This window comes from Taurulus bubalis (genome assembly GCF_910589615.1).
Source record: "Taurulus bubalis genome assembly, chromosome: 14".
NCBI lineage: Eukaryota > Metazoa > Chordata > Actinopteri > Perciformes > Cottidae > Taurulus > Taurulus bubalis.
In genome coordinates, this window is record NC_136602.1 from 5,697,112 (window position 1) to 5,725,102 (window position 27,991).

General features: G+C 39.5%; 3 protein-coding genes across 4 annotated transcripts in view; 2 read left to right on the forward strand and 1 right to left on the reverse strand.

Moving 5' to 3' along the window:
- Positions 1-2,721: 2,721 nt before the first annotated feature.
- Positions 2,722-5,266, reverse strand: rps27a (ribosomal protein S27a). The gene is made up of 6 exons (XM_079230234.1): positions 5,229-5,266; positions 5,053-5,117; positions 4,603-4,657; positions 3,366-3,451; positions 3,126-3,257; positions 2,722-2,963 (listed from the first exon to the last, which is right to left on the reverse strand). The coding sequence occupies exons 2-6, from the start codon at positions 5,098-5,100 to the stop codon at positions 2,814-2,816; spliced, it is 471 nt and encodes a 156-aa protein (XP_079086360.1). The 5' UTR covers positions 5,101-5,117; positions 5,229-5,266; the 3' UTR covers positions 2,722-2,813.
- Positions 5,267-5,730: 464 nt separating this feature from the next.
- Positions 5,731-12,576, forward strand: LOC306746528 (clathrin heavy chain linker domain-containing protein 1-like; the record flags this gene model as incomplete). Its single annotated transcript, XM_079229451.1, has 11 exons — positions 5,731-5,934; positions 6,851-7,038; positions 7,722-7,810; positions 8,511-8,709; positions 8,889-9,004; positions 9,642-9,741; positions 9,822-9,928; positions 10,371-10,542; positions 10,618-10,820; positions 11,248-11,433; positions 12,380-12,576. The coding sequence occupies 11 exons, from the start codon at positions 5,731-5,733 to the stop codon at positions 12,574-12,576; spliced, it is 1,761 nt and encodes a 586-aa protein (XP_079085577.1).
- Positions 12,577-21,974: 9,398 nt separating this feature from the next.
- Positions 21,975-27,991, forward strand: part of LOC306747213 (reticulon-1-A-like) — a 28,369-nt gene continuing 22,352 nt past the window's right edge. Inside the window, exons 1-2 of one of the 2 annotated variants that reach the window (XM_079230238.1) lie at positions 21,975-22,661; positions 27,752-27,790. In XM_079230238.1, the coding sequence (XP_079086364.1) occupies positions 22,136-22,661; positions 27,752-27,790 (565 nt within the window). In that variant the 5' untranslated portion in view covers positions 21,975-22,135. The remainder of the gene's footprint in view (positions 22,662-27,751; positions 27,791-27,991) is intronic. The other variant, XM_079230239.1, reaches the window with a different exon arrangement.

Here is a 27,991-nt window from a genome sequence, read left to right on the forward strand (position 1 = left end):
AAAAGACATGACGCAGCAGGAGGGAAGGGACATCATTTCAAAATAAAATGAAACCAAATTACGTACAATTGCTATATTAACTTTGGCTCCTCCCACTCAGGTTTCACTAATTCAATCGGATTTTTTCAGATTTCCGATAGATTTATTTCAATTATTCTCCGTTCTAAGGCATTAAAGGCATTACTTCAGTTGCATTTTGGGACAAAACTTTCTCATTAATATTATTTGGGAAACCAGTCCAGAACGTGATTAGCCTAGCTTAGCACAAAGACTGGAAGCAAGGGGAAACTGTTAGCTTCGCATCATAAAAAATTGGATTGATGTTTTATCCGTTTTTGTATAAACCAAAATATAAAATTAGACATTTAAGCAGCAGTTAGCATTTGAGCTAAGCTAGCAGCTTCCCTATACGTACAGTATGTGTGCAAAGCTAGGCTAAACACACCCTGGGTCTCTGTACTGCGTGTTGGTTTTCTCTCCTCAGCAGTCGGACGATGTGCACGTGTAGGCTCGGTGTGCACGTGTAAGATCGGTGTGCACGTGTGTGTGAGAATGAAGCTAACCGATCATACAGTTCACACATTTAAGAGCAGTGACTTTAGTGTTTTTCTCTGTAATAAATATGCAAGGAAACTCCCCGTATAGGAATAACCTCTAATATGTAAGTAAATCTGTAATGTTTTTGTTTTGGTGTTGTTGTTTTGTACAGCATCTGGTTCGGTGCCTTATGAGTTTACCAAGGAAATGAAAAACTCTGTATACAGTCTGTCCAATGTAACGATTTTTAAGTAAATAACCTTATTTTAGTACACAAACTGTTCTTTCACCTGTGTTTTGTTTTTTTTTGACTCAAGACTCGTTACTGCTTGGAAAAGAAGAAAATGCATGAAAAGTTAGCAATAATAGATATGAAAGATGTAAACGGACCATCTGTATTTTTATAAAGCCATTTTGTGATTGAAAATCTGACTATTTTAAGAAATTGAAACTGAAAATAACCAGATGGTCAAAAATCTGCATTATTTTAATGATTTGGGCCAAACGATGCATACTAGCTGTGATGTTTGACTCAGGAGAAGAAAATTTACTTTAATAAGTCAGTGAAAATTGATGCATCACATTTCTTTTACTTGTGATGTTAACCCAACTCTTGTTGTGGTGTTCGGGTCTGTGGGACCCATTTTCATTTTTTATGAAAAGAAAAATGATACGATGAATTATTATTTATCCCAGCTACAAATTGGGTGCGTGACACAATAAATATATCTTTGGCCTTGTGGTTCCTTATCATAACTAATCAAGGTAGCCAAAAGATTATCTGCTCAAAGGGCCTTGCAATTGATTTAGTAGGAAAGAGAAGCTTTTCATGATGTAGAGGAAGAGCTTTCAGAATGTGAGGATCCCATTCATGAAAATTCTGAGTCTGACTGACTTTGAAGATGAGATTGAGCATCAGCTCGTTCCAAAATGAAGACGAGCACCGGGACCAACTCGTCAGCAGCGGGCAAGTGAAGAAATATGGATGATCTGACCTGAGGGTTCCAAAATGAAGACGAGCCCCAGGACCAGAACAAGCCCGTCAGCAGCCAGCAAGTGAAGAAATATGGATATAAAATAAAAACGAGTAGCACATTAATTCATAAATGTGACCCAACAAAGGTAAAGGGCGAATATTAACCATTATATGATCTTTATATTGCTTGTAATTGGGATGAAGTAAACATCTGAGTATTTTAACACATAACAAATTGTGTGTTTGTGTTCTCTTTAAAATACCAAAATGCAGCGTGTCCACGTGACCCACGAAGACTGGCTGAATAACAAAAATATGAACACCACAAGGGTTAAAATTATAATTTTGATTCCTCATGTTTACTTATCTGAAGTGAAAGTTAGACCCACCTTATTTTTTACATGTAAGGACAATCCTATTTCGATTCAAATTGATAATTTTAATTGAATGTTTGATCAGATCTGAGGAAAGCAGCAGTTTGATGTTTTGACTGTTGAAAACCAAACAGCTCCACCTGCTGGACAAACGCAGATACTGCACCTTAAACATAAGAACCAGGTGGGTCTGAAAGAAGTTTACTCAATGGGGACATAATGTACAGCTTAATATTTTTCCTATAATCAGGGACGTGTAATGTAAATGTAAGATTGCCTTTAAATGCTATAAACGCCCAACTCAAGATGTGCACTGTTTCTATTAGTTTAATAGTAAAAAGTATCTGAAGTCCGGCTGGAGATAATGCAGGTCGTCCACTAAACTGGTCCCGGATGCAGAGTGAATGGATAAATGAGGTTAAGTGTAATGTGTTGTTGGTTGATGTTGAACTCTATGGAGAAACCCAGCAGTAGGATTATCATCACCTTTATTCTTTTTCAAACGTCATCTAGTAGACATCCGCAACAAAATGTGATTTGGTTTCTATGAAATAAGGCAAAACTATTTGCTTGCGCCTGATACCCATGTATTTAGCTTTGAGTCAGAAAAGGTTGGAAATGGGATTTACTTGGATGAACGACTTGTCGTTTGACCAAAAAGCAGTGGAATATTTTTTTGTTGATACTTAAGTCCTGCTGAAAATGTAAAAGTTACAATATTCCTGGGAATCCGTTCATCAATTTATATTTCAACTACCATGTTGAAAATGTATAGCCGCAATATTTTAAAACCATTTGATTTATAGCCTTTTTGTAAAGACTTTTAGAACAAAGAATGTTTTAACAGTTTAATTAAAAGCTTCAGAGAAAACAGTCAGAGTTGTGTCAAAACATTGCCATCTTTTTATTAACACCAGTCAGTCTGTCTACTTGTCCTCGGGCTTGTTGAAGCAGTAGGTGAGGCAGCACTTGCCACAGTAGTGACGGTCGAAGTGGCTCGCCATGAACACACCGGCACCGCACTCGTCAGCGGGACACTCGCGCCTCAGTCGGTGGATTTTACCGTTCTCATCCACCTGGGGAAAAACAAAGAATAAATGTAAGTTTCATCTTTGAAGAGAAAAAATGTTTTACTAAGCATTTCAGATGTTGCATCTTCCCTTTGTATAAAGCGCCAAAGTCTATTTTTAATAGAGGAAAATGTTGATCATTGTTCTATGACTGAAACTTGTCTGTACCTTGTAGTACTTCAGCACAGCGAGCTTGACCTTCTTCCTCTTGTGCTTGTTCTTCTTGGGGGTGGTGTAGGACTTCTTCTTCCTCTTTTTAGCACCACCACGCAGCCTCAACACCAAGTGAAGGGTGGACTCCTGAAAAGAAGAAAAGGTAAATAACCGTCAACACTAATAAAACTGATATTTCTCACGAGATAAAACCATCTATTTCAAGTTTGATCAGGACTTTTGTCCTCTGCTCACCTTCTGGATGTTGTAGTCGGACAGCGTGCGTCCATCTTCCAGCTGCTTTCCAGCGAAGATCAACCTCTGCTGATCAGGAGGGATACCTGCAGAGCACCAAACACAGGTCAACACACTGATACAGACGGGAATTTTTCAAATGGTAAAACCACTGCAGCTTCAGAAAAATGGGATTTACTCAAGTATTTCCAAAACTCTGGCTTTTTAATGTTAAACTCAGCGAGATTCTTTGTTTTATACTAACATAGTATTGTCACTTACCTCAATATTTTAGAATTAGATACATATTTATCAATATTTCCCCAAAAAAACAATTACTTTTGAGCTGACCATGTTGTTGTAACTTCATTTGTTGCTCGTCAATCTCTATTTTCCTCCGACACATTGACCTATTTCTAGTTTCTATTTATTAGAAACGACAGTTGTGCAGTCAAACTTTGTTCAAACCCTCAGATCTGTATTTTCATTTCTATTGGAGCTCTCAATATTTAAAAAGATGGTAAAATATGAATGAATGAATATATACTTTACTAATCCCCAAGGGGAAATTTAGTGTCGCGTAGCAGCCATCTACACAGAAAACAAGATAAGATATACAAACAGGGATGAAAGATATATGCAATAATAATACTGATAAGAAAAATGAAAATATATAAAATATCAGACTGAAGTTAACGCTGCTCAACTTCAGTTTGAATAAACAAAACATGGTGCCCTTTAGCAAAACAGTTATGCAATTGATGCCACAAAGGGAGACATTAAAACATTTAGTCAGGCATAATTTAAGTTGATTCTTACTTAAGATGATCTATTATCAGACTAACAGCTGATCACGTAGTTGACAGGAAGGACTAGGAGGTATAAATGGTGTAGTTTGAGTTATTTTTAAGACGGTTTAACACCCAGAACAGTGACACTTGTTATAGTTATCAATTAGTTAATTTCCCACGGGCCTCTAAATGTATTATTGCCCAAAACCTTAAGATATCTAGTTAACAGTGGTGTAAGATGTACTTCAGATTAGTTACTTTAGTGGAAGAATGCAAGTAATCAGGAAAATGTGCCAAGTATTAAAAGAACAGAAATGTCTCTAGTGACAGTACAAGTGAAACATTTGCATTTAAGTTACAGTACTTTAGTTAAGATTCTTCCACTGTTTTCCTGCATTTAATAATTCAGCAGCGAGTTATGCCACCAAACCACTAACGTTATATAAATAACAGTTTGAGGAACTCACCCTCTTTGTCTTGGATTTTGGCCTTGACATTTTCGATAGTATCTGAAGGTTCAACCTGTAACAAAGTAAAGAGAAGACATGTCAGCCATGACACCTTCTTCCGGTCAACGCTGCCATTACATTTGGGGTAAAACCAGAAACGTTTTTATATTCAATATAATACATCATGGAAAATGTGAGTGGCAAAACGGCCAGTTTACATCTGCACGTGTTTACGGTGTTCTGCGTAACTGCTAGCATAGCCACTTAGCTTCAACTATAAGCTAGGATAGTGCATAGCATCCACTCGTGATTTTTAAATACGTCCAAGCATCGTAGCAGATGAGTTAATAAATAATGGGGTTAATTATATGAGTAAATATGAGCATATTTGACAATGAAGTCAATAAAGCTCGAAGTAGCTGCAGCCAATGAACGCCACATCCCTCCACCACAGCCCGGCTCACTCACCTCGAGGGTTATGGTCTTCCCCGTGAGGGTTTTGACGAAAATCTGCATCCTGGCGTTCAACCCACCTACACGGGAAAACACGTAAGACTTACGACTTGTTGCAGATTCAGAAATTTACTCGTTGAAATCGTTATATTGTGATGATAGCTCGGTTTAAACACAGAGCACGATCTTACCACAGGTTCACTCGTAATGGCGGATCACGAGAAGAGGGCTTTCGCAAGCGAGCGATGGGGTTTTCTGCCCGCGTTTGCACGGGTGGGTAGCCCGTCACGAGTGCCTGATCGAAAGTAAAGACCAATTTTCAATTTGTATTATTTTGTAAAACCTTTTATCAAATGTATTGGTAATAACGTTGGTCTAAACATGAATATCCCCGAGAATGCTTTTACTTAAAACCGACCTAAAAAAAACTAGTAAAAACATAATTTCCCAGTTACACTTTAACTGTAACCATGGCAACGCAAGTCAAAGTTAGTTAACATTGGAACCGAGATGATCTCCAATTAGGTTAACGCTAGCGTTACGTTTTTTTTTTCAACTTTATCGTCATTTGAGTTTGTATCAGTCCAAATGTATTTGGGGTATATTTAAAAAGGATACAACCAAATGCTCAACTAAAAAAATCCTTTCCCAGGTAATATCAAACTAATTACATGTAAAAAAAAAATCCTAACTATGTCAGAGCCACGAAACTCCCGCGGTTCATCTTCAAGAACAGAAGAAAGATGTTCAACGCCGAACATTTTGATTTCCGAGAGCGATGAGAGGTTTTTCCAATCTCTGGATGAGTTTATCGAACAAGAGAAACGGTGTCTCCGGCGTCCAGAGGAAGGACCGGACGACCTCCGGTACACCGTCTACCGACACGTGTTTAATAAGGTATTAAATGTGAAGGTGTTTAATAAGGTATTTAATGTGAAGGTGTTTAATGTGAGGGTGTTTAATGTAAAGGTGTTTAAAGGTGTTTAATGTACAAGTTTTTAATGTAAAGGTGTTTAATGTACAGGTGTTTAATGTAAAGGTGTTTAACGTGAAGGTGTTTAATGTAAAGGTGTTAGTGTAAACTGGTTAGTAGATTTACTCAGATAACTTAGCTAACTGTAACTCCTGGAGTAACATTTTTAGTTAATTTATTAATTATTAGAGTTATTTTATGCTAATACTAATACGGAATTTTACTTGAAAGTATTTACACTTCAATATTGTTACTTTTACTTAAGTAAAATACCTAAATACTTACAGTACCACAGTCTGTATTTTGGAAAGTGGTCAGCCTGATTGTATCTAATGTTTTAGGGGAGAATGTGCCTTGTTTCCCTAAATGATGACTCTCTTCTTGAATTATAAGGTTGATATTTTGTGCTACTTTATACTCTAACTCCACAACATTTTGGATGGTACTTTTGGCTCCACAAAATGTTTCTGACAAAATTAGTTTCAAGTTATTCATGATGCTAATACTAATGAGTATTCTTACACTGTGGTTTTACAAATTTTACTTGAGTAACGCCCAGACTTGAATACAATTGAAAGCAATACACTTAGATACTTTAAATATATCTTGTTGGTATATGTACTTTTGAAATATGAATTTTGCTTTTACTGAATATTTTTACATTGTGGTATTGCTGAGTACTTCTTCCAGTGAAGTTTGCCTTTGTATGATTTGTGTTGGCTGTATATAAAAAAGAGTACAATGTTCAGGTACTTGTACTGTACACTTTATACTTCTACTCCACTACATCTTAGAGGGAAATATGGTACTTTATATTGCACCTCGTCTTGTTTCCTCCAGGTGATTGGACGAGCGACGACCTATAAGAAACTTCTGCTGACCATAAAGGCGGAGTATGATGACGTAATCAGGGTGCTGCAGAGCAGGGATGATGAGGCCAGGGCGGCTCGCCGAACTCTGGCGGCCTCCACTTCACACGTAAAATCAGTAATAACCTGCCAGAGACGAGCCACCCACCTGAAGGAGAGGTGTGTGCTATTGTACTATGTTTGTGAGGACATTTGATCCACTTCTCATTTCTTGGGAAGGATGTTTGAGGGTTTAAATGTTAGTTAAAGGCCCTGAAACCCATTTCAGCTTCTCACTATGAGTGATGAGGTCCTACATGAACACACAATTAAACAGTTTTGGCTGTGTCAACTGAGCTAATTGATGAATAGATTAATGCCTACTAATGCAAACCATCGTCTTTTATAAACTCGTCCTATGTTTTGTATGTAAAAGTTTGTAAAGTAACTAAAGCTCAATTTTCGTTAAATTAGAAATGAAGATAGAATTTTTCAAAACTATAACTTTTGTGTCTATTTAGTCATGAATATTTAATGTTATTGATAACAACTTAAGATGTAAAACCTAATTTCATGGGCCTTTAGGTTCTGTGTGTGTGAGAGAGTGAACACTTGTATATACAATATCATTTAATTTCTTTCTATGGAGAATGTTTTTTGAGATACATTATCTTTTATACAAACTAGACCTGGCTGACCTAAAACAAAAAGCATCATATCTGCCTATTTAAAACAATTCAATATGAAGCAAAACCTTTTTGCATGAATTCCTGATATGTCAGCGATGTTTGAAAATGTTGAAAGTTTTAAACACAATTTGCCATCCATTTTCTGACTGCAATCATCTCTTTGACTCTTTCCAGAATCTGTGTAATTCAGAGGGAAACAGCAGAACTTCAAGAGGAGATGAAGAGACAGAAATCATCTCTAGAGCAGAGCACATGGATACCTGGTACCACTGATACTAATACTCAGGCCGGATTACTTAGAATAAAGTGTATTATGTGTTGTATAAGGTTTGTATTTTGGAGGACAACTCGTTCTACAGTGATACATTGATTTATATATATTTCTATGAAAATAGAGGTGGTTTATGGTCCATGCAATGTTGTGTGCATGACAAAAACAGACATTGTCTTGTTAGACATATTGTCCATGTTCACTTGTCATTCAGCATTATTTCTACAGTAAATATTTGCCTGATTGTAAATCGGGCCGAGCTTTTGTTTCAAGTGACTTTTTCAGTGACATTTCTTGCTGGAATCAAATGACCACAAAGAGACACAATATGACAACAAAGAGACTCAAACACAACTGCGAAGATAATATTATTATTAGATCTATTGGTACGCGAGTTGATTAGAACCGTGGCTCGACCATGAATTGGAAATACGTCACAAGAGACACACGTTTACTACAAAGAGATGCACAACTACTACAAAAAGACCCTAAACGAGAGAAGAGATTCTTTGAAAGAGGTATTTTGCCCAAAAGCGCTGTGGTGTTAAAACTTTGAAGACACAGTCCGGATGTCTAGTAGGAGAGGTTGTCTCACAATCTCCCCAGAATGAGTACAGAGCGGCATTTGTAAACACTGTATCATCTCTGGTAAAACATCCATGTTTCAACCTCACATCCTTCTCGTCTCCCAGGTTTGACGGTAGCTGAATCAGAGGACCCCGAGGCTCTGGACGGACACCTGAAGCATCTTGAATCCCAGAAAGCTGCTCTTCTGGACAGGAAGAGTAACTGCGTCTCTCTGGAGGTCAAAGCTGAGCTGGACGCTGAGCTGCAGACCGCCAAGGACCACAGAGACCAGCTGAGCACCAAGAACAACCAACTGAAAGTCCTGTAAGAGCCTTAAAGTATCTCATATTTAAACAGAGCCGAAGAAACCTGGAAAACGAACTTTGCTGTATAAGATACCACATTTACAGCAGTCACACATTCATACCTATCGAGGGAGGCTTGTTGAGAAGCTGTCGTCAATATTCTCCAAATGAATGATCATGTTGTTCTGTGTTCTGCAGATACAAGCGTCTGAGATTAGTGTCTGACTGTCTGTCCAGCTGGGAAGGCGAGAATCAGCAGGTTCCCCTGGAGGAACTCTTGGGTTCAATACTGGAGAACATCAGACAGACAAGCGGTGAGACACTGCTGCAAACAAAAAACACTTTGGGATTCATATTCATGGTTTTAATGTGTTGTCAATCTGTGCAATCTGATGTTGATCAACCAATAGAAGTTGACCCAATGACACATGATCACAGCCCCTCATTTGCATAGATAAACAATAAATCCATGAAGAAATGTATAAAGAAAATAATACAGAGATAAATGAATCTGGGGAAATAAATTGAAGGGAAATGCAAAAGAGAAATATCAATGAATACATAAATACATATATTTAAAAAAGAATAAATACATATGAAAATACATTTAAAAGTAATTCAATAAAAGAGAAATATAAATAGTAATACGAAGACGAATAAATAAAGAAGAAAATTACAACATATGTCACAAATCATACATTTTTTATTTTAACATCCAGCATTAAAATGGTCAAATAAATTCACTACATATTGTTCTCAGGTATCATTTTCTAAAGTTCCAACTCCCAGTGTCATTTTACGTTTTAAAGAAACACATGCACATTCAAGTTATTTTCCATAATTATTTAAACCTGCCTTGATATTTTCATGTCACCTCTTAGCCAACACCTAGGCCTAAATTAAAAAAATCTTCGGTAAAGACACCTTTTAATCTTCTCATTCATCCTGCAGTCACAGAGGATGAAGGCCGCAGCATCGACGTCAAACTGTTCGAGCACGAAGAGCCGACCGGAGTCGACGAGTCTAAACTCCTGCCAGATTACCTGAACAAGTGCTGCGTTCACAAACAAAGTCTTGATCAGTTTATCTGAACTCCGCAGACTCTCTGAGGCATCTTTCTCTGTCTGCCAGGTTCATTGACCTCTTTGATTCGGCGCAGTATGAGGAAGCTGCTCTCCTCGCTGCTAGATCTCCTCGAGGAGTCCTGAGGAACCTTGACACCATGGAGATGTTTAAACGTGGGAAACACACATATTTTGTTGTGCTTTATCATTGATAGCGTTATTTAAGTGCTTTATTTAATCTTTTCTCCACCTACCGATCGTTGTCTTGAACCCCCAGATTTGAGTACAGTTCCTCTACTTTTTGAAAATACATTTTCAACACTTTCACATTTGTTCTGTTGGGAGGATTTCCTTCAGAAACTGTTGATCCAAGGAGAAGAGAAATATTTTCTTTTATGAAGCCAAAAAGTGAAATGATACAATTTAATCAGAACATAAATCCCACATTTGTGTAGCTTGTCTATGATTTTCTTAATTTATGCCATTTTTTTCTACTTCACTGCCAAAAAAACGGATGCCCTCCAGACCTCCATGAGTGACAAGACAAAGTTTGTTTCTGTTTATTGGTTCCTGTTTGTTGTTAAAACACATCTTCCTGTTCACCTGTCTCTGCCAGGTGTGAGGGGGCCCCCGGGCTCTCTCTCCCCTCTCTTCCTCTTCCTCGAAGCTCTACTGGTGACCGTCCCGGACGCTGACGAACTGCCAGCTGCTCTCTCCCTGCAGCTCGTGCACTGCTCCCTGCAGCAGGGTGCCACGCAGCTCATCACCCACGCTGTCAACAACAACAAGTAAACACAACACGTGGGTTTTTTTTTACGATTTGCTGCTGCTGCTCGGCTCTTAACAGTCTTTTATCCTCGCAGACTGACCTTCTCTGAGGGTATGGGCGACATCCTGACTGAGCATGCTCAGAAGAACCCCGGCGTGGCTGACCTGTGTCTGGCGTTGGCCACCACCGTCTACGCGGCCTGCAGGCTGGACAGGAAGACTGCACTGAGCATGTGCAGGAGAGGCTTCATCGACAGCGCCGCCGAGTTCATGAATTATTGCCAGGACCTCACAGCTGGTCTGTGTGTTTTTGTGTATTTGTTTTACCATCGTGGTAACGACATTCCTGCACTGTGAGGACTTTTTGTCCAGTCTGTGTACTTTGACTTGGTTTCATGGGTTAGGTTTGATTAAAAACAAACTAAATATTTAGAGCCAAATTGCACCGTTGTGGTTCAATAATGATCGAGGGTTACTTAAAATATTTTTTCTTTTGGGGCCAAAACTATTTCATATGTGAATAATACATTTGATTTTGGAATTACACTGTTTTTATCGCCATTAAAATAGTTGTTATTGAACGAAAAAAAGAAAACATCAACAACAACTGATTTAGAAATGTTCATCGTCAAACAGGGCCCTCAAAAATATAGAAAGACAAATGTGTTTTCTTGCATAACTCATAAAATAATCGGTTATTGAATCCCCCTTTCTCTCTCTCTCAGAGGACTACATGTGGGTTCTGTATCGCTCGCCCAGCCTCTCCCTCCTCCAGCTGTTGACAACGCCTCAGCAGGGCCAGGCGGCCATCTTGTCAGTGGGCGTGGTCTGTTACACTCTGCTGGCTGACCCTCAGCAGCAGCAGCAGCTCGCTCTGCAGCTCCTGGACAGCTTTGTCAGCAAAGGACGAGGTAAACACAGACTGTCAGCAGGCTCAAAGCCAGCAGTAACACAAACGCAGTTCTGATGCAGTGTTTGTGGTTTGGTAGTTTCCCGACTCCCAACAAATGCCGCAGTGCAATATTGGCATGAAGTTGTTTTAACATGTTTACCTGTTTAGACCATCTCCTATCTCAAACACACAGAAACACTCGGGGGCCAGATTTTAGTCATGAATCTACACACAAACAGAAATATTCAAGCGCTTGCTTTTCACCCAATTTATAAAGCTGCACATACATCTGATTCTGTTTTAAGAAATTCAATCATGGTGTAACTGGAAGTACCACCACGAGCCTCATTTCCTCTCCCACAGTGAGCCATGAATGGAAGTAGAAACGCAGCTAAACAATATATATATTTATATATATGTATATATTTGCATATTGATACTTGTGCCTTTTTCACCACTCATTAGACCTGAACCAAAAAGAAGAAATTGGCGAGGTTCTCCAACAGAACAGCTGTCATGACATTACACGGTTGTGGGTATTTATAGCACCTTAACTACCAGTGCTAAGAGCTTGTAAGAGACCAATATGAATGCCAAAGCCCACGTATATGTACTGCGCTTTAACAAATGTCATTTTTCAACAATTATTAATGATCATGTTGTCATGTTCTGATGCAACATGCATGGAAACATGGGTAATTTAGCTAGATTTCAGCTCTAGTCATCGTAATAAAGGGAAGTCTGATGAATATTATGACTATACTGATATTTCTGGCCCCAATGTTTGTACTGAGAGTTTGCGCTTGTTTTATTTTGCACAGTTTTACTAAAAAAGGGTTTTTTCAAAATGTAGTGATAAAGATGTCAGTTTTGTAGTTATCCACATCAAGCCACCACGGGACAGGAAAGATGGATCCTCAGTCTGACCTGTGTCTCAGTCTCACCGTGTGTCTCGGTCCTCTCAGGGGTTTTGGAGGAGATGATCCTGCAGGACAGCGGCTCTTCAGTGGACGTTTGGACAGACGTGGCGTCTCTGTGCTCTGAGCTGAACCGGGCTGACCTGAGCCGCGCCATCCTGTCCATTCTGCTGGACCAGAGCGGGACCAGAATCCTGTCTCCGGACATGGAGGGAGGCCGGCTCATGGATCACGTCTTCCTTTGAAAACTGAAGCTGAAAGGTAGAATAATCACAGAAACATCAGCTGTTAATAACCTTTTTTTTTATTCTTATGTTTGTGCCAGAAAACCTTAAAAACTTGTTAAAAAAAACGTAGGTTCTGGTAGCTGCTGTGTCAAAGCTTAAATAGCTCTTTACGTTTCTCTGTTTCAGACAAAAAATCATCTTTAATATCAGAATCTCTTACGCTCAAATATAAAATCCAAGGATTTTAATGTTTATGTGGTGAATTATAAAGACTTAAAATGATTGTGTGTTGTAACCAGAATAATCTCGCGTAGCCAAACCTATTTCCACAGCGCCGTGTCCACGCTAAAAAAAAGGTCCGGCTCTACACATTATCATTCTGGTGTCGGGGAAAATAATGCTCTGGCTTGTTTGTAGTTCTTTGAACAATCACAATAATCTGGGGCGGCACTGAACTCAGGATGCAGCCAAATAGATAGCGCCGATAAGAGGGGAGGAAAAGGCTGATGCCGATGGTAAGCTTTAATGCACAGTCTGCATCCGGTTAGTCAGACTATAACCAAACAATAGTCACACATTGCACAAAAGTAGAACGGCAGAATAAAAAAGCACAACATTTGACCTTTTTTAGGAGTAAATGTGCTTGCTACAGTTATTCTGTGCCCGTTTTGATAATCCTGATCACAGACATTTGATCCCTCAGCTATCAAGGAAACATTTGACCTTTGATCTTTAGTTTGTTTTAGTGAGATGACTCAGGTAAAAATCTGAAGTAGTGGCAGCTGACAGCCAGCAGGTGGCGAACAGATTCACAAACTAAAATAAAAATGGCCTTCAAACCCTCATACAGAAGTGGAGCTACATAATCATAGTTTGCTTATAGAGCACCTGTAAAGCATGGAAGCACACTTTGTTAAAATGTCTGTGTTTCCTAATGTCACCCTCTTGTAGATCCTCATTTATCTCATAAGTTAAGGAAACTTCAAGATCATGTTTCTACTTTTCCCAGAGTTTGTTAAAATATGTATATGCTATGAATGAAATACTACAACAGAGTAAAAGCTAGAAGTAGAAGTGGAAGTACTCAATACCACAGTGTAGATGTTAATGCAGAGTTTATTATGTTTTACAAGACATGAGGGCAGAAATTCAGAGGAGTAAATATACTGGTTATATATAATAGCGTAATGATAGTTTAACATTACTGTGATCATGCTTAAATATAATTTTATACGGTGAGGCTCCATATATTTCTTTGTGGCTTAGAAAAGTTATGTGTTATTTTGAAGTTAGCAAAGATAAGATTCTCTATGAAAGTCAGCTCTGCTAATACATTTCATATTTCTTTTATTTATTACTCTAACTGCTTACAAACTTTGCCACCTGACTACTGTTCCCAGTCTATTCTTTATTTGTTTTTAATGGTATGGACTGGAACACAATTTCGGAAATATTATCAGCCCAAATGAAATACAACAAGCATATCAGGTGTATAAAGGAGACACAAAATAATGTTATGACTCCAACCGAACCTACGCCCTCGCCGCTGGTTGATAACATCTATTTTATTGAAGGTGTTTACAGCTGGAGCCAATCAGACAGCGGAGCTTTAAATCACAGACTGTTTGCAGTGTGTTTAACGAGGCAGATAACGAGCAGGTAGATGGAGGCTTCTCTCATCAAACAGAGATTAGAGAGCAGATATCCAATGTATCCTGTAAAACTGCATCACTGCTTCTTATATCTGTGAGCAGCGAAGAAGTACAAATACTTACACAACAATTAGAAAATAGTCTGTTACAAGTTAAAGTCTTCTATTTGAAATCCCTGGTTGACTAAATTAACTCTTAAATCTTAGAGGATTATCATTTTACACTAGTCTTTAACCCTTAGAATATCTAACATAACCTCAGTTTAACTGTAATCTGAACCAATATGTCCTCATAAGAATAGCAGCATGTCCTCACAAGTCCAACTAACCCGACAACACACACACACGCTCAGCAGGTCAAACAGAAGAGGCTTTGTGTCAGCTGTAGGCCTCAATCTGTGAATGAAGCTACACACACACACACACACACACACACACACACACACACACACACACACACTGAGCAAACACACTCCCACTAGTCTATAAACTGAGGCTGACTGTTTACCCAGCATCCTCTCTGTCCAGCTCTCCATGTGTTCTCTCTCTGCTGGCCAAAAATCAGGAAATGAAGCTTGTATTTAGCTGTAAACTCAGAGGATCTCACAACAGATAAAACCGCCGTAGTCGGGGGGTGATGCAGAGTTTATCTTTGATCAGCGGCGTGGAAAGGCAGCCAGGCCGGTCCACAGTCACCTCTCCAAACCGGTTTTCAACCCTTGCCAGTCCTGTTGGTACTAGTGTTGTTAACAGACCTGCTGGCCTGCATCCTCTCGAGTCAACTCATGTAACATTGAATTGAACTTTCATCGAACAACAACCAGAAAATCATTTCCGACTAAATACATTTTTCATTAATATACTGTACCTTTGCCACCCTAGAGGTCCATGTCGGCACCAATAACATAAAGATCAAGCAGAGGGAGTGTTAAAAGAAAGCCAGGGTGTCAGAGTTTGCCAGAAAGATTAATTGTCATTGAATAATTGCTGTTGGGATTTGTGATGAGCTGTACAGACGGTTTGCTGGCTGGCTTCATATTGTAGTAATTTTTATTTTATTTTTCATCAAGGATTATGGACAGGTGTTTAGTTTGACATTAGCGACTGTCGGCAGGTGATCAAAGAGCCTGGTGGTTTCCAGCTCTTTATTTAAAATGAGTCTTGAACATGCAGTTGATGGCTTCCGTCATGCTAACAGACTGAGCTAAAGCGAACCCAGCAGGTAAAAGGTCATCGTCCTCACCAGTTAAAAATCCATGTGGTAGACGTAGAAATAAATAAACAGCATGTTTTGTTTGTGTACATTAACTCAAGCACTATCCTTAATTTGGAGGTACTTCTACTTTGAGTAATTGTTAAATTGAGCTTACTTTTACTTTGGTAGAATTTTGAATGCATGACTTTTATTTGCGACAGGGAATTTCAGTGGTACTGTAACTTTTAATGAAGTAAATTATCTCAATACTTCTTCCACCACTGATTTACGTGTATTTTAGCACTAAATGTAATTTAAATGTTCTTTATAACAAAGCCTTTGGATGTTTCAAATGCTCACTATATAGAAAACAAACATAGACAAGAAACAGAGCAGTTAGATTTATGCTTTCAGTCTACTTTAGTGTTCAAAGAGAAGACATGTTTTTATTACAATTTCATATTTGAAGAGCAGAAGGAAGAGAGAAAAAGATGCAAAGATTCAGTGCTGACTCACAACCACTTGGCTCCATTTACAGCCTATTGATCTCCTGCAGCGCGAGCGTGTGTGTGTGTGTGTGTGTGTGCGTGTGTGTGTGTGTGTGTGTGTGTGTGTGTGTGTGTGTGTGTGTGTGTGAGAGAGACACAGCTTCTTTGATTTTCGAAAATTATCCAACTTCTTCAGAGATATAAACTGTATAAAAGGCCTCTTGGATTAGCTGGAAAATGAGATAGCTGAAGATTGCCAGATAAATAAACCTGGATGTCACTGTCACATATAATTGGATTAATTAACTCAAACACACACGCACGCACACACACATACATCATCATCATCATGTCGCATGCCTTACCACGCCTCAGAAATATTTCCCATCAGCCACCTCTGCCGAGTATTTTCCACCAAACCAACAGCAGCAACACCTTTAATCCATGGAAATATCAACTGGAATCAACACACACAACATATGCCCATTCCTGATGTAATACGCTCAGTCAGGAGGGTGTGTGTGTGTGTGTGTGTGTGTGTGTGTGTGTGTGTGTGTGTGTGTGTGTGTGTGTGTGTGTGTGTGTGTGTGTGTGTTATAAATACTCAGGCATCAGTAGAAAAAAAAGAGAAAAATGCTGTGTAATCTCCCCCTCCCCCTCATCTCTGTATCCCAGTGGGTGGAGCTGAGGTGTGTGTGTGTGTGTGTGTGTGTGTGTATGTGTGTGTGTGTGTGTGTGTGTGTGTGTGTGTGTGTGTGTGTGTGTGTGTGTCCATGTACTTTTCTGTGAGGACATTTAAGTGTCACACCTTGAAGTTGAGGACATAATTCCCCTGCTCACCTCTTCTGTTTGAGATTTAAGAATTAGGTCGAGGTGAAAATGGATGGTTTGATGCATGTTGGGAGTTTATTCTTCAGTTAAAAACCTGAATATTGTTGGTATTTTACAGGCTGTTTCAAGTAATTTTCAGTAATTAACTGTAAGGCTGATAAAACTAGTAAAGAAGAAAGAAAAAGAACACACATAAATCAATAAACTATCTCAATCCTAAAGAGGAGAGTCATACTTTTCTCCCTGTTAATGTAATTTATCCTAAAAACAAGTACAGAAACAAGAAGAAGAAGAGCACAAAAACAATCTAAGTTGGGAAACAGTTTTGTAACTCATAGAATTACAAAATGATTAAAATGTTTGCACCATACAACCTCAAAGACGCTCGGATGGAAGCAAAGACTGAAGCTTGTTTGTTGAAAATGTGCTGCAAGTTAATTTCATCATCATTTAGATGGAACAATTCAGATTTTAACAACATGTCGTCGTGATAAACAAGCTGTGGGAGGACAAACTCACTGACCGTTATAAAACACACTAATGAACGGACGCTTTCTGATTATCTGTCTTCTCAATGGGATACTTTCTGTCTTTGTTGTTTCCCTTGCTGCAGTGGTGGAGGAAGTATTCCGATCCTTTACTGCAGTAAGAGTATGATTACCACACTGTAAAAATACTTTAACAAGCAGAAACCATCCATTAACAACATTCCTTCAGTAAAATGATGTAGGTTTGATCACGACATGTAGCCGTCTCTGACTGTTATACTATATATTATATCATTAGATCATTATTAGAAGTTTAATTAAAATACTCAAGTAAAGTACAAGTACCTTACATTTGTACTGAAGTACAGTTACATTCCAGCACTGGGTCTATACAACATGAACAACATATAAACAGCATGCGTATAAATTAATATTTATTTATGTCACCTACTGTCTGGTCTTGCAGGCGTCCGTTAACTTCCACTGAAACACACCGTAAACAGTCCAAACCTGTTGCTCGGCAACCGAGCAGCTGCCATCATCCCCAGCCTCCCTGCTAGATGACTAAAGATATCTCTGTGTGTCAACACACACACACACACACACACACACACACACACACACACACACACACGCACACACACGCACCCACACACAAAACCCCACCATTTAGTTGTTTTCATTTTAACAGTGTATTTACTCAAGTTACTTACGTATAAAGTACATACATTTTCTGCTACTTTAAACTTCTGCTGCATATGGTACTGTTTACTGTATTGCATTTATTTGATACTTTGCAGATTCAATCACGAACATAACATATAATAAACTAATAACGTATGATTCCTAGCTTAAAATTAGCTCCTCTTTTACCATCTGCAACATTAAAGTAATGAACACATGAATGCATCTGATAATCAATATTATCAGAAATTATTTTGAAATTTGGCCTTTGAAATAGGTAGTTCTGCAGACTGAGACTTTTACTGAAGTAAACTTTTGAATCAAGGACTTGTAACAAAGTATTTATTCACTGTAATATTGACTAATTTTCTTGAAGTGAAACATTTGAGTAGCTTCCTCTAATATCTTCGTTAAAACTCACTTCCAACACAAAGCCACTGCTTTAAGATGAACATACTCTGGAGGTCGAAACTCAGAGAAAAAGACGTGTTTCCAAAAGTGCTGACGTGCTCTGAGGTAGGATCGACTGCAGAGATGACCTCAGCGGATCAGAGTGTAACCAGAGTGTTTGATAGAAGGTGTAAACAGGAACAAGACACAGGAGCTCCCATCATGTGCAGTGACTCACCTCTGGGCTGACAGCGACTACTGCAGCATCCTCCAGTCAGCTGACTGCTGTTTCCAACACAACACACTGTACAACAAACAGTCTGCTGCAACATGGAGGCAACATCACTACCATGTTTACGTCCTTTTAGGGCCACGAATCCAGTCAAACGGCGCCAGTGTGAATATACTTGTAATATCTCCTCCTAATTTCTTCCTATTATTTACGACGGCTACTTCAGTGGTTTCATTATTTTTTCAGTCCTCCACCTGCGGACACACTGTTGCATCACTCCATCACATCAGTGTGTATAACCAGCCTTTTTCTATTGACCAGTTATGTGTTTTGTTGTCCACACCCATCTGTTCCCGATTTTAAGCCTCATATCTGCCACCAGGGGTTTTGACCTCTCGGCCTTGCTTCAGTCACATTGACGCGTACACACTCCTGTGACACCCTCAGTTTAAATGTGTTCGGAGCATAGAGGCAAAGTGGGCAGAACTTTGGATTTTGAAAGTTTTATTTTCATGATAAATGAAATGTTCCTCAATACAGGAGTCCCCTGACTGATCGATGCTCGACTAAAGTGTACTTGTTAGCAAAGAGTTACTTATTTCTTTGTGTTTATGTCCACCTGAGTCCTGTAAGTCCAATATTCACTATTTTTTAGCTCTGTTTTTGGTCACCACCAACTCCTGACTTTTTGCTAAATGATCCACTATGTTCACCAGCGAGTGTTGCAGTCCGAGTGCTTTTTTGTCTCTTTATTACAGTTTTTAATCTGAATGTGACGCCTGTGAGAGCAGTGAGAGTGGACCAGAACAGAGAAATTGTGGACCGGACAAAAAAACTGTCTGCAAGAGAGCTGCAATCATAGAAACAGAACAAGAGTCGAAAGGAGTAGAGTGGACATGGAGCTGTTTGGAACTTCAGACCTTGTTAACATGCTCTCAGTTTCTTCATTATGCACTGCGACATGAATACACCATGTTGAGAGAGATGACAGAGACATGTGAAGCCCCCACCCCAAAAACTAAAATAGAAAGATCTGTCAGCATGTTGGCTTTCATTTCCTGTGTCTTTAAATATAATTTAAAACTTAACGGAAACCATAACCCGTTTGAATGTATCTGCGTATCAACTTAAATATATATTCTTTTTCATATTTAGACTTGAATTACACATCTTCAGTTTCACAGAGCTGTGAAACCTCAAACCCTGAGCCCTCAAACTGTCTGAACTTTCAGACTCTATCAACTAGTTTCAATATTTCTAGGCTTTCAGATTCTGTCATTTATGTTTCTCTCTTTGAGAGAAAATCAGCCGTAAGTTTCTTTATGGTTTAGACAGTTAAACCTGTGACTCACTAAATGGTTTCCCCTTTATTACTCAAACCTAAACAATGTCACATTGAAGTTCATTGTTTCCAGCACAGCTTGTTCCAGTGATACAACCAAAATAATCTATTCCCTCAGAGAACACGAGGCTAAATATCCTTCCAAAGTTATACACGTAAACGTGAACCGTAAAGACAGTTGCTTCCTGTCTTCATCAGCAGATGGACCTTTTTAATCTGCTGATGAAGGCCACAAAGGGTTACCGAGAGCTCCACAAAATGTCCAGTAAGTGCCAAATTCTCAATAGATAAACCAGAAGATCCATTAAAATCTAACACCAATTAGAGAAATTCCAGACTTTTCTTCTTGCCAAACCAATACTTCCCCTTGGTATGAAGGACTGACTCAAAATAAACTACAAGTGTGTGAGTTAATGGTAATGAAGGAACGTCTCACCCAGAGCAACAGTGAGGCTCATTGATAGTTATAGTTTCTGGACAACAATGGAGCTCTATGGCACAGAGGAAGAAGATAAATCAGGCTTTGATACACACACTACACTTGTTTGTAGATACATTCAGTGTTGGTTTGAGTCTGTGCATGAAGAAACATGTCTGAAGCTGTCATATATATACTTCCATATACATGCACGTGTTATATATATAGTACCCGGCCTGCCATCAGTATGTGGTGTAACTTTATATCTCTCAAACTGAAGAGTCTGTCCCCCCTGCTCCTTTACTGATTCATGCCCAACCTAATCTTCTCCTTCAACTTTCTCTCATGAAACTTTATTGATCTCAGTGGGCAGCAAAACAGAACAGGAAGCAGCAAAGAACATTTTAAAACAATGCAGTGGGAGCTCATTTGCAGAACCAAAAGCATTTAAAACGATGAAGTGAATCTATTGAATAGGTTGCATACTTCACAGATATTCATGTTCCCCAGAGGATGAATCCTATAGTGTGATCCTCTGACTTTCCCTCTAGCGCTATCATCAGGTCAACGTTTGTGTTTTGCTCTTTTAGAAACACATCTCGACAACTTTTGGATGAATTGTTATGAAATATTATCGTTGCACAGAGGATGAATTTTAATGACTTGGGTGATAATCTGATTTTCTTGTGGCGCATTCAACATTTTTACTTATTCTGCAACTTCTCCTGAATTAATATTTTGTGCAGACATCATGGTCCCGAGAGGAGGAAGCCTGATGACATCTTACCCCATGGGTAACTAGATACTTTAAGTATAATACCTAATACTAAGGATAATACTTTTGAGGTATGACTTATACTGAAACATTTTTAGATCATGGCATTGCTAAAGTAAAACTTCTGAATACCTCTCCCAGTACTGCTTGTCTTTGTGTGACACATGTTGGCTGCTCAGTAGCAGGAGGAGGGAGGGGGAAAAAGGGCACTATTTTTAGGTACTTGTACTTTACTTGAGTCTTTCCATTTGTAGCTACTTTATACTTCCACTCTACTACATCTCTAAATTGATTTACAACATCAACTGGCGTGTTTTTACGTGATTAGTAGATTATGCTAATACTTCTGTACTTATATTTGTAACTGAGAATTTTTACATTGTGATACTGCTTACTTTACTTGCTACACACTACTTGAATACAGTTAAAGAGTAATAAACAAATAATCACCAAAACTATAAGTTTGAATGAACTAATTTGTGTAAGTTTATGTACTTTCATTGTTGATTATACTTTTCAAGTATGACTTTGCATTATGGTACGGCTAAAGTAAAACTTCTGAATGCCTCCAGGCTACCGTATGACATGTGTTTTCTGTACAGGAGTCAGAAGAAGAAAAAAAAAGTAAGTTAAAGTTACGTAAAAAGCGCCATGCTGGAGTTATGTCAGAGAACAGACTGAACTTAATGCTCCTAAATTTTAGAGGAGGTGTCCCATTACACCTCCACTCTGCTGGGCGGGGTCCGCCCCTAACATAGACGTGCTCTGATTGGCCAGAGGCCGCGTCACTCAGGGCTTAACCCGCAGGTAATTGGTCAGGAGAGTTCCCTTCCACTCCTTCTCAACTTCACAGTTCATCCGAGACTCGGGTCCGACTCAACTGTCGTGTGGCGCACTTGTCCAACTCTATCCGGTGTCACGAGCAGACGTACCGGGAGAGAGTTACCGGTTTCACAGCTTCCTCCCCCCGCCCCCCACCGGTGGAAGTTAGTAACACGAGGAAACCGAGCCCAAAACTTAACCGATCGGAAACTTTTTTTTCACCTCAGAAGACAGTTTGGGGATAAACAAAAAAAAACAAAAATGGCAGACAACGACTACGTCTCTTCCACCACTTCTCTGTTCGGCGGGGAGGCGCACCACTACCAGGCCGAGCCGGACAAGCCCGAACAGGACCATTTCAGCATGGATGCTATTGTGGACTTGGTCGGCGGGGCTCAGGACGCCTTGGACCGCCACTTAGCTGAAGACAGCGAGGCACACGAGTTCACAGAAGAGGAAACGACGTTACCAGAGCCTGTCCGCGTATGGGACCCGGTGTCAGTGCCAGAAATAACAGAACCGGAGCCAGACTCCACAAGCGTGTCTTTCGTTCCCGACGACATCCCGTCTTTAATCTCCGAGGAGCCCGAAGAAGTTGTCGCCCCGAAAGTCGAACCCGAGTCTTCACAGATCGAGCCGGAGCCACAGGCTGAACCAGAACCTGAACCTACCCCGGAGATCGACGCCCTCCCAGCGGCTGAACCCTGGAAAGCAGCCCCAGCCTCCGCAGAAGCAGCAGAGCAACCTGCGGTGACAGAGGAAGCACCAGCACCAGCTCCAGCATCTTGTGAGTGTCGAATCTGAAACAATGTGTCTAACTGTGTCATATTTAAGCGAGTTTAATCTGCTTGAATAGATACATTTGTATCAACGGTACGTTATGAGTGAGCCTTCGTTAAACGGGATTTCTAACTGTTACTGCATGTTCTATCGAACGTTCCATGTGAACGACCGTTAGCATTGTCTGCTCGTCCAGACGCCGAAATGGAGATAAAGAAAATGAGGGGCGTGACGCCACATTTGTCTTTTTAACCAACTTTTATTCCCATTTAAGGTTTAAATCGTATCGAAATGTTCGTGAACGTGATTATGCTCCGTGACAGTGAGGTTAGCCGGTTAGCGGGCTAGTGGTGCTCCGGGGAGCGGTTTCACCGGGAAGCTAACCTGCTGTCTGACAGCCGGACGTCCTTTTTTTTGGGATGTTAAAAAAAACACACTTTTAACCAGACGTGTGTGTCTGGTTTAATAAACGGGGCTATGTCCCGTCTTTCTGCACAAATTTCCGGTGAATGAGCTCACGGGTTCGCTCAGGGTTGTGTTGGAGAGATGCGGCCCACCTGTTTCGACACACGGCAGGAGGCACACTGTCCTGTTGCTTGGATGAGGTGGCACTATTGCACCATTTTTAGCCTTCAACGATGTGCTGACAAATTGCTCCTTTAACATCAATACAAGTCGTGTTTTATTGAACACTTCACGGGCACACATTTAACGTATTTCACGGTTATGCTTGTCATTATTGTGTCGGACTGAACGTCTGCTATGTGCCTCGACCGGCTGTTGCTAACATTAGGTAATTCCATTATCGGACATAGGGCGTTTTGCCGGTTTCCGTTCAAATAAAAAGGGATATAATGGAGCTGAAAGGGGTTCAGACACCCGGGTATCTCTTCTCTGCTATACAAAGCTCAAAAACAGGGCAAACACGACCGATAGTGTCAGGTTTCTCTCGCACGGTGTCATGTTGACTTCAGCAGGCTAACGCCGGGATGTGGTTGTTCACTTATGTGACTTTAAAAAAAAAAAAAAATGAAATGGCGATAATAAAGCGTGGGACTTTGGATATCTTGGCGGATGAATAAAATAAGGAAAATGCGACACGGTGGGGGGTGGTGAGGACCCGTCCGATAATGGACGCACCGATCCGTTAGCACAGCACGGTTTAACAGAGCTGTAACCCAGAGATTAGTCACAACAAAGGAATCCGCTCCGCGTCCACTCCCTGTCGGTCTCATGGCTTTTCCATATTATTTCCAGACTAACCTCAAAGCCTTCAATTCGGTGTTATGTATTTTGCCCTGTTGCCGGCCTATTATCAGCCATTCACCCCCCTCCTTCCCTTCCCTCCCTCCATCTCCACCCAAACCAACACCCTAAATCCGGAAAAACAATTTAGCCAGTGAGGCCTGTGAGCCTTCTTGTGTCCCCTCTTTGCTGCTAACACAGGTCTGAATTATCTTTTGAATGAAGTTGCGTTTTTGTAATGGTTGGATTTATTCCAGGAAGTGTTTATTCTGAGCTGTTGTTGTTTATTGTGTATGTGGCAGATAGCAGGTTAACAGGCCTGACTCTCCTCCTCCAGGCATTGGCAGCAGAGAGAAAGGGTGGGGCTGCCTGGCAAGGCCCATTTAGGTGAATAAGCCATGAGATCCTGTTAAAGCATTGCAGTCACAAGTCTGAACAGAAGACTAAAAGAAATGACTCATATTTTCTCACATTTGAGGATAATAACTGAGTTTTCTCACACATGATTTATTTTCCTTTCGAAACAAAAATTTCAGTTTGGTTATTTTTACTTTTTAAGGCTTGTAAGGGTTCTTGCTCTGATTGTTTATTCTTTTCTTTCATCTTCTCCAAGAAATTATGTCATGCCAAAAACTGAGGATGACGAAGTGTCAACATGATGTCATGATTTGCTGCATTCATCAATTTTTGTCCACAAGGGGCCCTACTGTACCATGAACTCCCTTTTTAACGTCATATTTTCTAAAATAGTTCTTAATAAGGTATCGTAAATAGTGGAGCATTCAACTCTCAGATGATTTGAATCGATATGACGATCCCCCAAAAATATTTGGAACTATTTTGTAAGCGATTATTCATTTAGGACATTATTTCATGCATAAACCAAACACATTTGCTGCTTTTCTTGATCTTACTTTACAATAAATGTATTATTTTGTGGATTGGTGTGTTAATTTGCTGTCATCTTATGCTGACAATTATTTTGATGGCCATTTTTCACTGCTTTCTAACATAAAAAGAAAATTTGATTAATGGAGTAAATGATTGACTCGGCAGCCAGCTACAACTCCACACTTCTTCGTTCTATTGCCTTCAATCTTTCTTCTCTTCTCTGAACATGACTCTTATTCGATGAGTCCTGCTGTGACTTAACACCACACAGATTCATGTCGTCACCTTTTTAAAAACGGCCACCCGACAGCGTGATTAATGGGATGGTTAATCAACAATCTCTGCAGGCCTACATCTTATTATAGGGTCACCTACATCTGTCGTTGGGTATTTGTGAAGCGCTTGTGATGTGGTCAGGTGGATTAATTAAATGGAGAGGGGAGACGTCAGACACACAAGTCACGGAGGCTTAAAGCTCAATGTGTGACCAGTGTTGTTGTTTTTCTCTGTATCCTGGTGAAGGCTTCACATAAGTGGGCTTCAGTCAGGCTCTCCACCCAACTTAGCACACCAGGTGCCTTGTATCTGTTGCTTTTACTCCAACAACACAGCAGCTAGCTTTAAGTCTAGAAGCGAGTCAAACAAAAACATGTGATGAACCACATGTTAATCTGTTTTAAATCTGGCCTCTTATCGCTGTGATGAACAGAGATATTTCCACAGCTGATGATACATACCCATGTTGTGCTGATTCAGCACATTAAAGCTGATTTTATTATTATTATTTGTCTTTTTCCAGCGACACCTGCTGTCTTTGAACTGTTTTTGTGTTTCAAAGATTGCCTGCTTGTTACAATTTGGTCAAATCACCAGGTTGTTGTTTGTGATTGAACCTGATTTATACAGAAACTGCTAGAAAATTACTTTAAGGAGCAATAATGATATTTGAGAGTAAACAAGAAGTCCAATATATTAGCAAAACATTTTTGATGATGGTCCCTTTTTAAAATCTGATTCTGAAAGCATAGTATGTCGTAAGTGGAACAATATACAGGGTGTTTACAGTGTTAATGTAATGAGACACTGTCTCTGAATGACCTCAGACATATCTGTGACATTTCTTGTTACTTATTGATCGTCATATACTGTAAATCGAAACCGATGCGTCCATAATTGAATAAAAGCGGATTATAGTATCTGCTGTGTCCTTGCAGTACAGAGCTGGTCTCATGATGTGGTTAGCCTAGCTTAGCATAAAGACTGGAAGCAGGGGGAAACCGCTAGCCAGGCTTTGTCTTGACTAATTTCTCTGTAGCAGCGACAGGAAAACCAGAGATTGAGATTATACATGGATATCAGACTCGTTGCTGTTTGAATTGTGGTTGAAAACTGATTAACATTTTACTGAACTGCTGACATGATCTTATTATAAAACCTTTTACAGGGATGTCCAGACGACATGCAGTGAGGATTGGTTTAGTTTTAGCTGGAGGCTAGTTTCTCTCTCACACTGTTGTGTCTGTAGACAGGAACATAACAGATCAAATGCATGCAACAAAGCTATATTAGAACACACACGGTTCCGGTTTTTGTGTGCTCTTTTCTCCAAAACTGAACGTCAAAGAGTCTGAGACACCACATACACCACATACACCACATCAAAGTAGGTGTTTGTGAAATGTGTTGTGTTTTTTTGCAGAACTGTTGGTTTTGTAAATTATAGAGAGATTGCTGCAGAGACAGTGAAATCAAGTGCAATTGCAGATATTCCATCCACCATTATACAAACCAGACCAAAACTACCTGCATTGGTTAACTGCCTTTCTAAATAATTGAAACGTTCATGGTACATGCATGTGTATTTTAAACCAGCAGGTACGAGAACCGTACATTGAGTTCTTTATTTTACAAGATGGCAGCAGGTGAGCCGTTGGTCTGAAATCGTATATCAGTGGTGAGCTGTAAAGGCATTCCTCAAGATACTTATAGCTCAAGGAGGAAACAAATACCTCAGTGTGGAGAGCAAGGCAGATAAACTAGAGTTAGAATATATTTTTAATTCTTTGTTTATTCTATTAAATGTCAAAAAATGATCTAATGTGAAATATATTATAGGGCACTTGAGAAGAAATGTGTAACTTTGTCTTTGATGATACTGTGAAATAATAGTTACCTAACTGTGGAGGTTCATCTCTTGACGTTAATGTTTTCTGAATTTGCATTACTTTTTTGTCTCACTTTATTAGTTCCATGTTAGTTTGTCCTCCAGAATCATTGAATTAGGCGACTATTGTAACTTGTGGTTAGTTACAGTGGCAACTATACTATAAAACTTCAACAGCTGCCTGCCGCAGGTTTTAAATGTCTACAGCCAAACGAAGTGTGCATTGTTCCCAGCTATGTTTAGGGTGGCATGTGATGTTGACTCTAATCTGGTAACATTTGCTAAAGCTGGCCCAGTTACTGTTGTATGTCTAAATCTAATAATGGGATACACCCTATGGATCATTGGTGCAGCCTGAATTTGTGCTCTACAACTGTTTTTGTTTCATGACACATTTAAAAATATGCTTCTGACGTCCTGTAGCAGACATAAATGCTACTCCAAATAATTTGAAATGTCTCTTTCAGATGATTTTGCACTAATTTGGAAACGGCCAAGAAGTAGTGCAATGATAAACCGTACAGTAATAATGTCTAAAGCTGGAATATTTTGCAGGACAATAATCACCAACTGTTTACATTTTATTTTATAAAGCATGATGGACTTTAACTCGTCTTCTCTGGTGTTTGTACACTACAACCACTTTGTTGAGAGGCATTCTTTCACATTCAGACAAAATGTAAAAACTCAGATTTAGATATTGAAATAGACCATATTTTTGGATCCTTTTGGTTAATCTGATGTTTGATAAGCGTACAACCTGTTTAACATTAAACCTGTCTGGTTCCATCCTACAGATCTTCTTCATGGCTGGAACTTAAACTTTGACAGCAGAGGTAACCAAACAAAGCGGCCTGAAATAAAGAATCAGTTTGGCCAAATGATTATCAAATTATATACATTTTTCGGAACCTTCTGATGAACGTGAATCCAATAAATTTGATCATTAATTTACGATGCACTTTTGCTTATTTATGCCAATTTTTGACTGATTGTCAAAGTTTGATTTTTAGTCCACACTCCTTTTCATATGATGA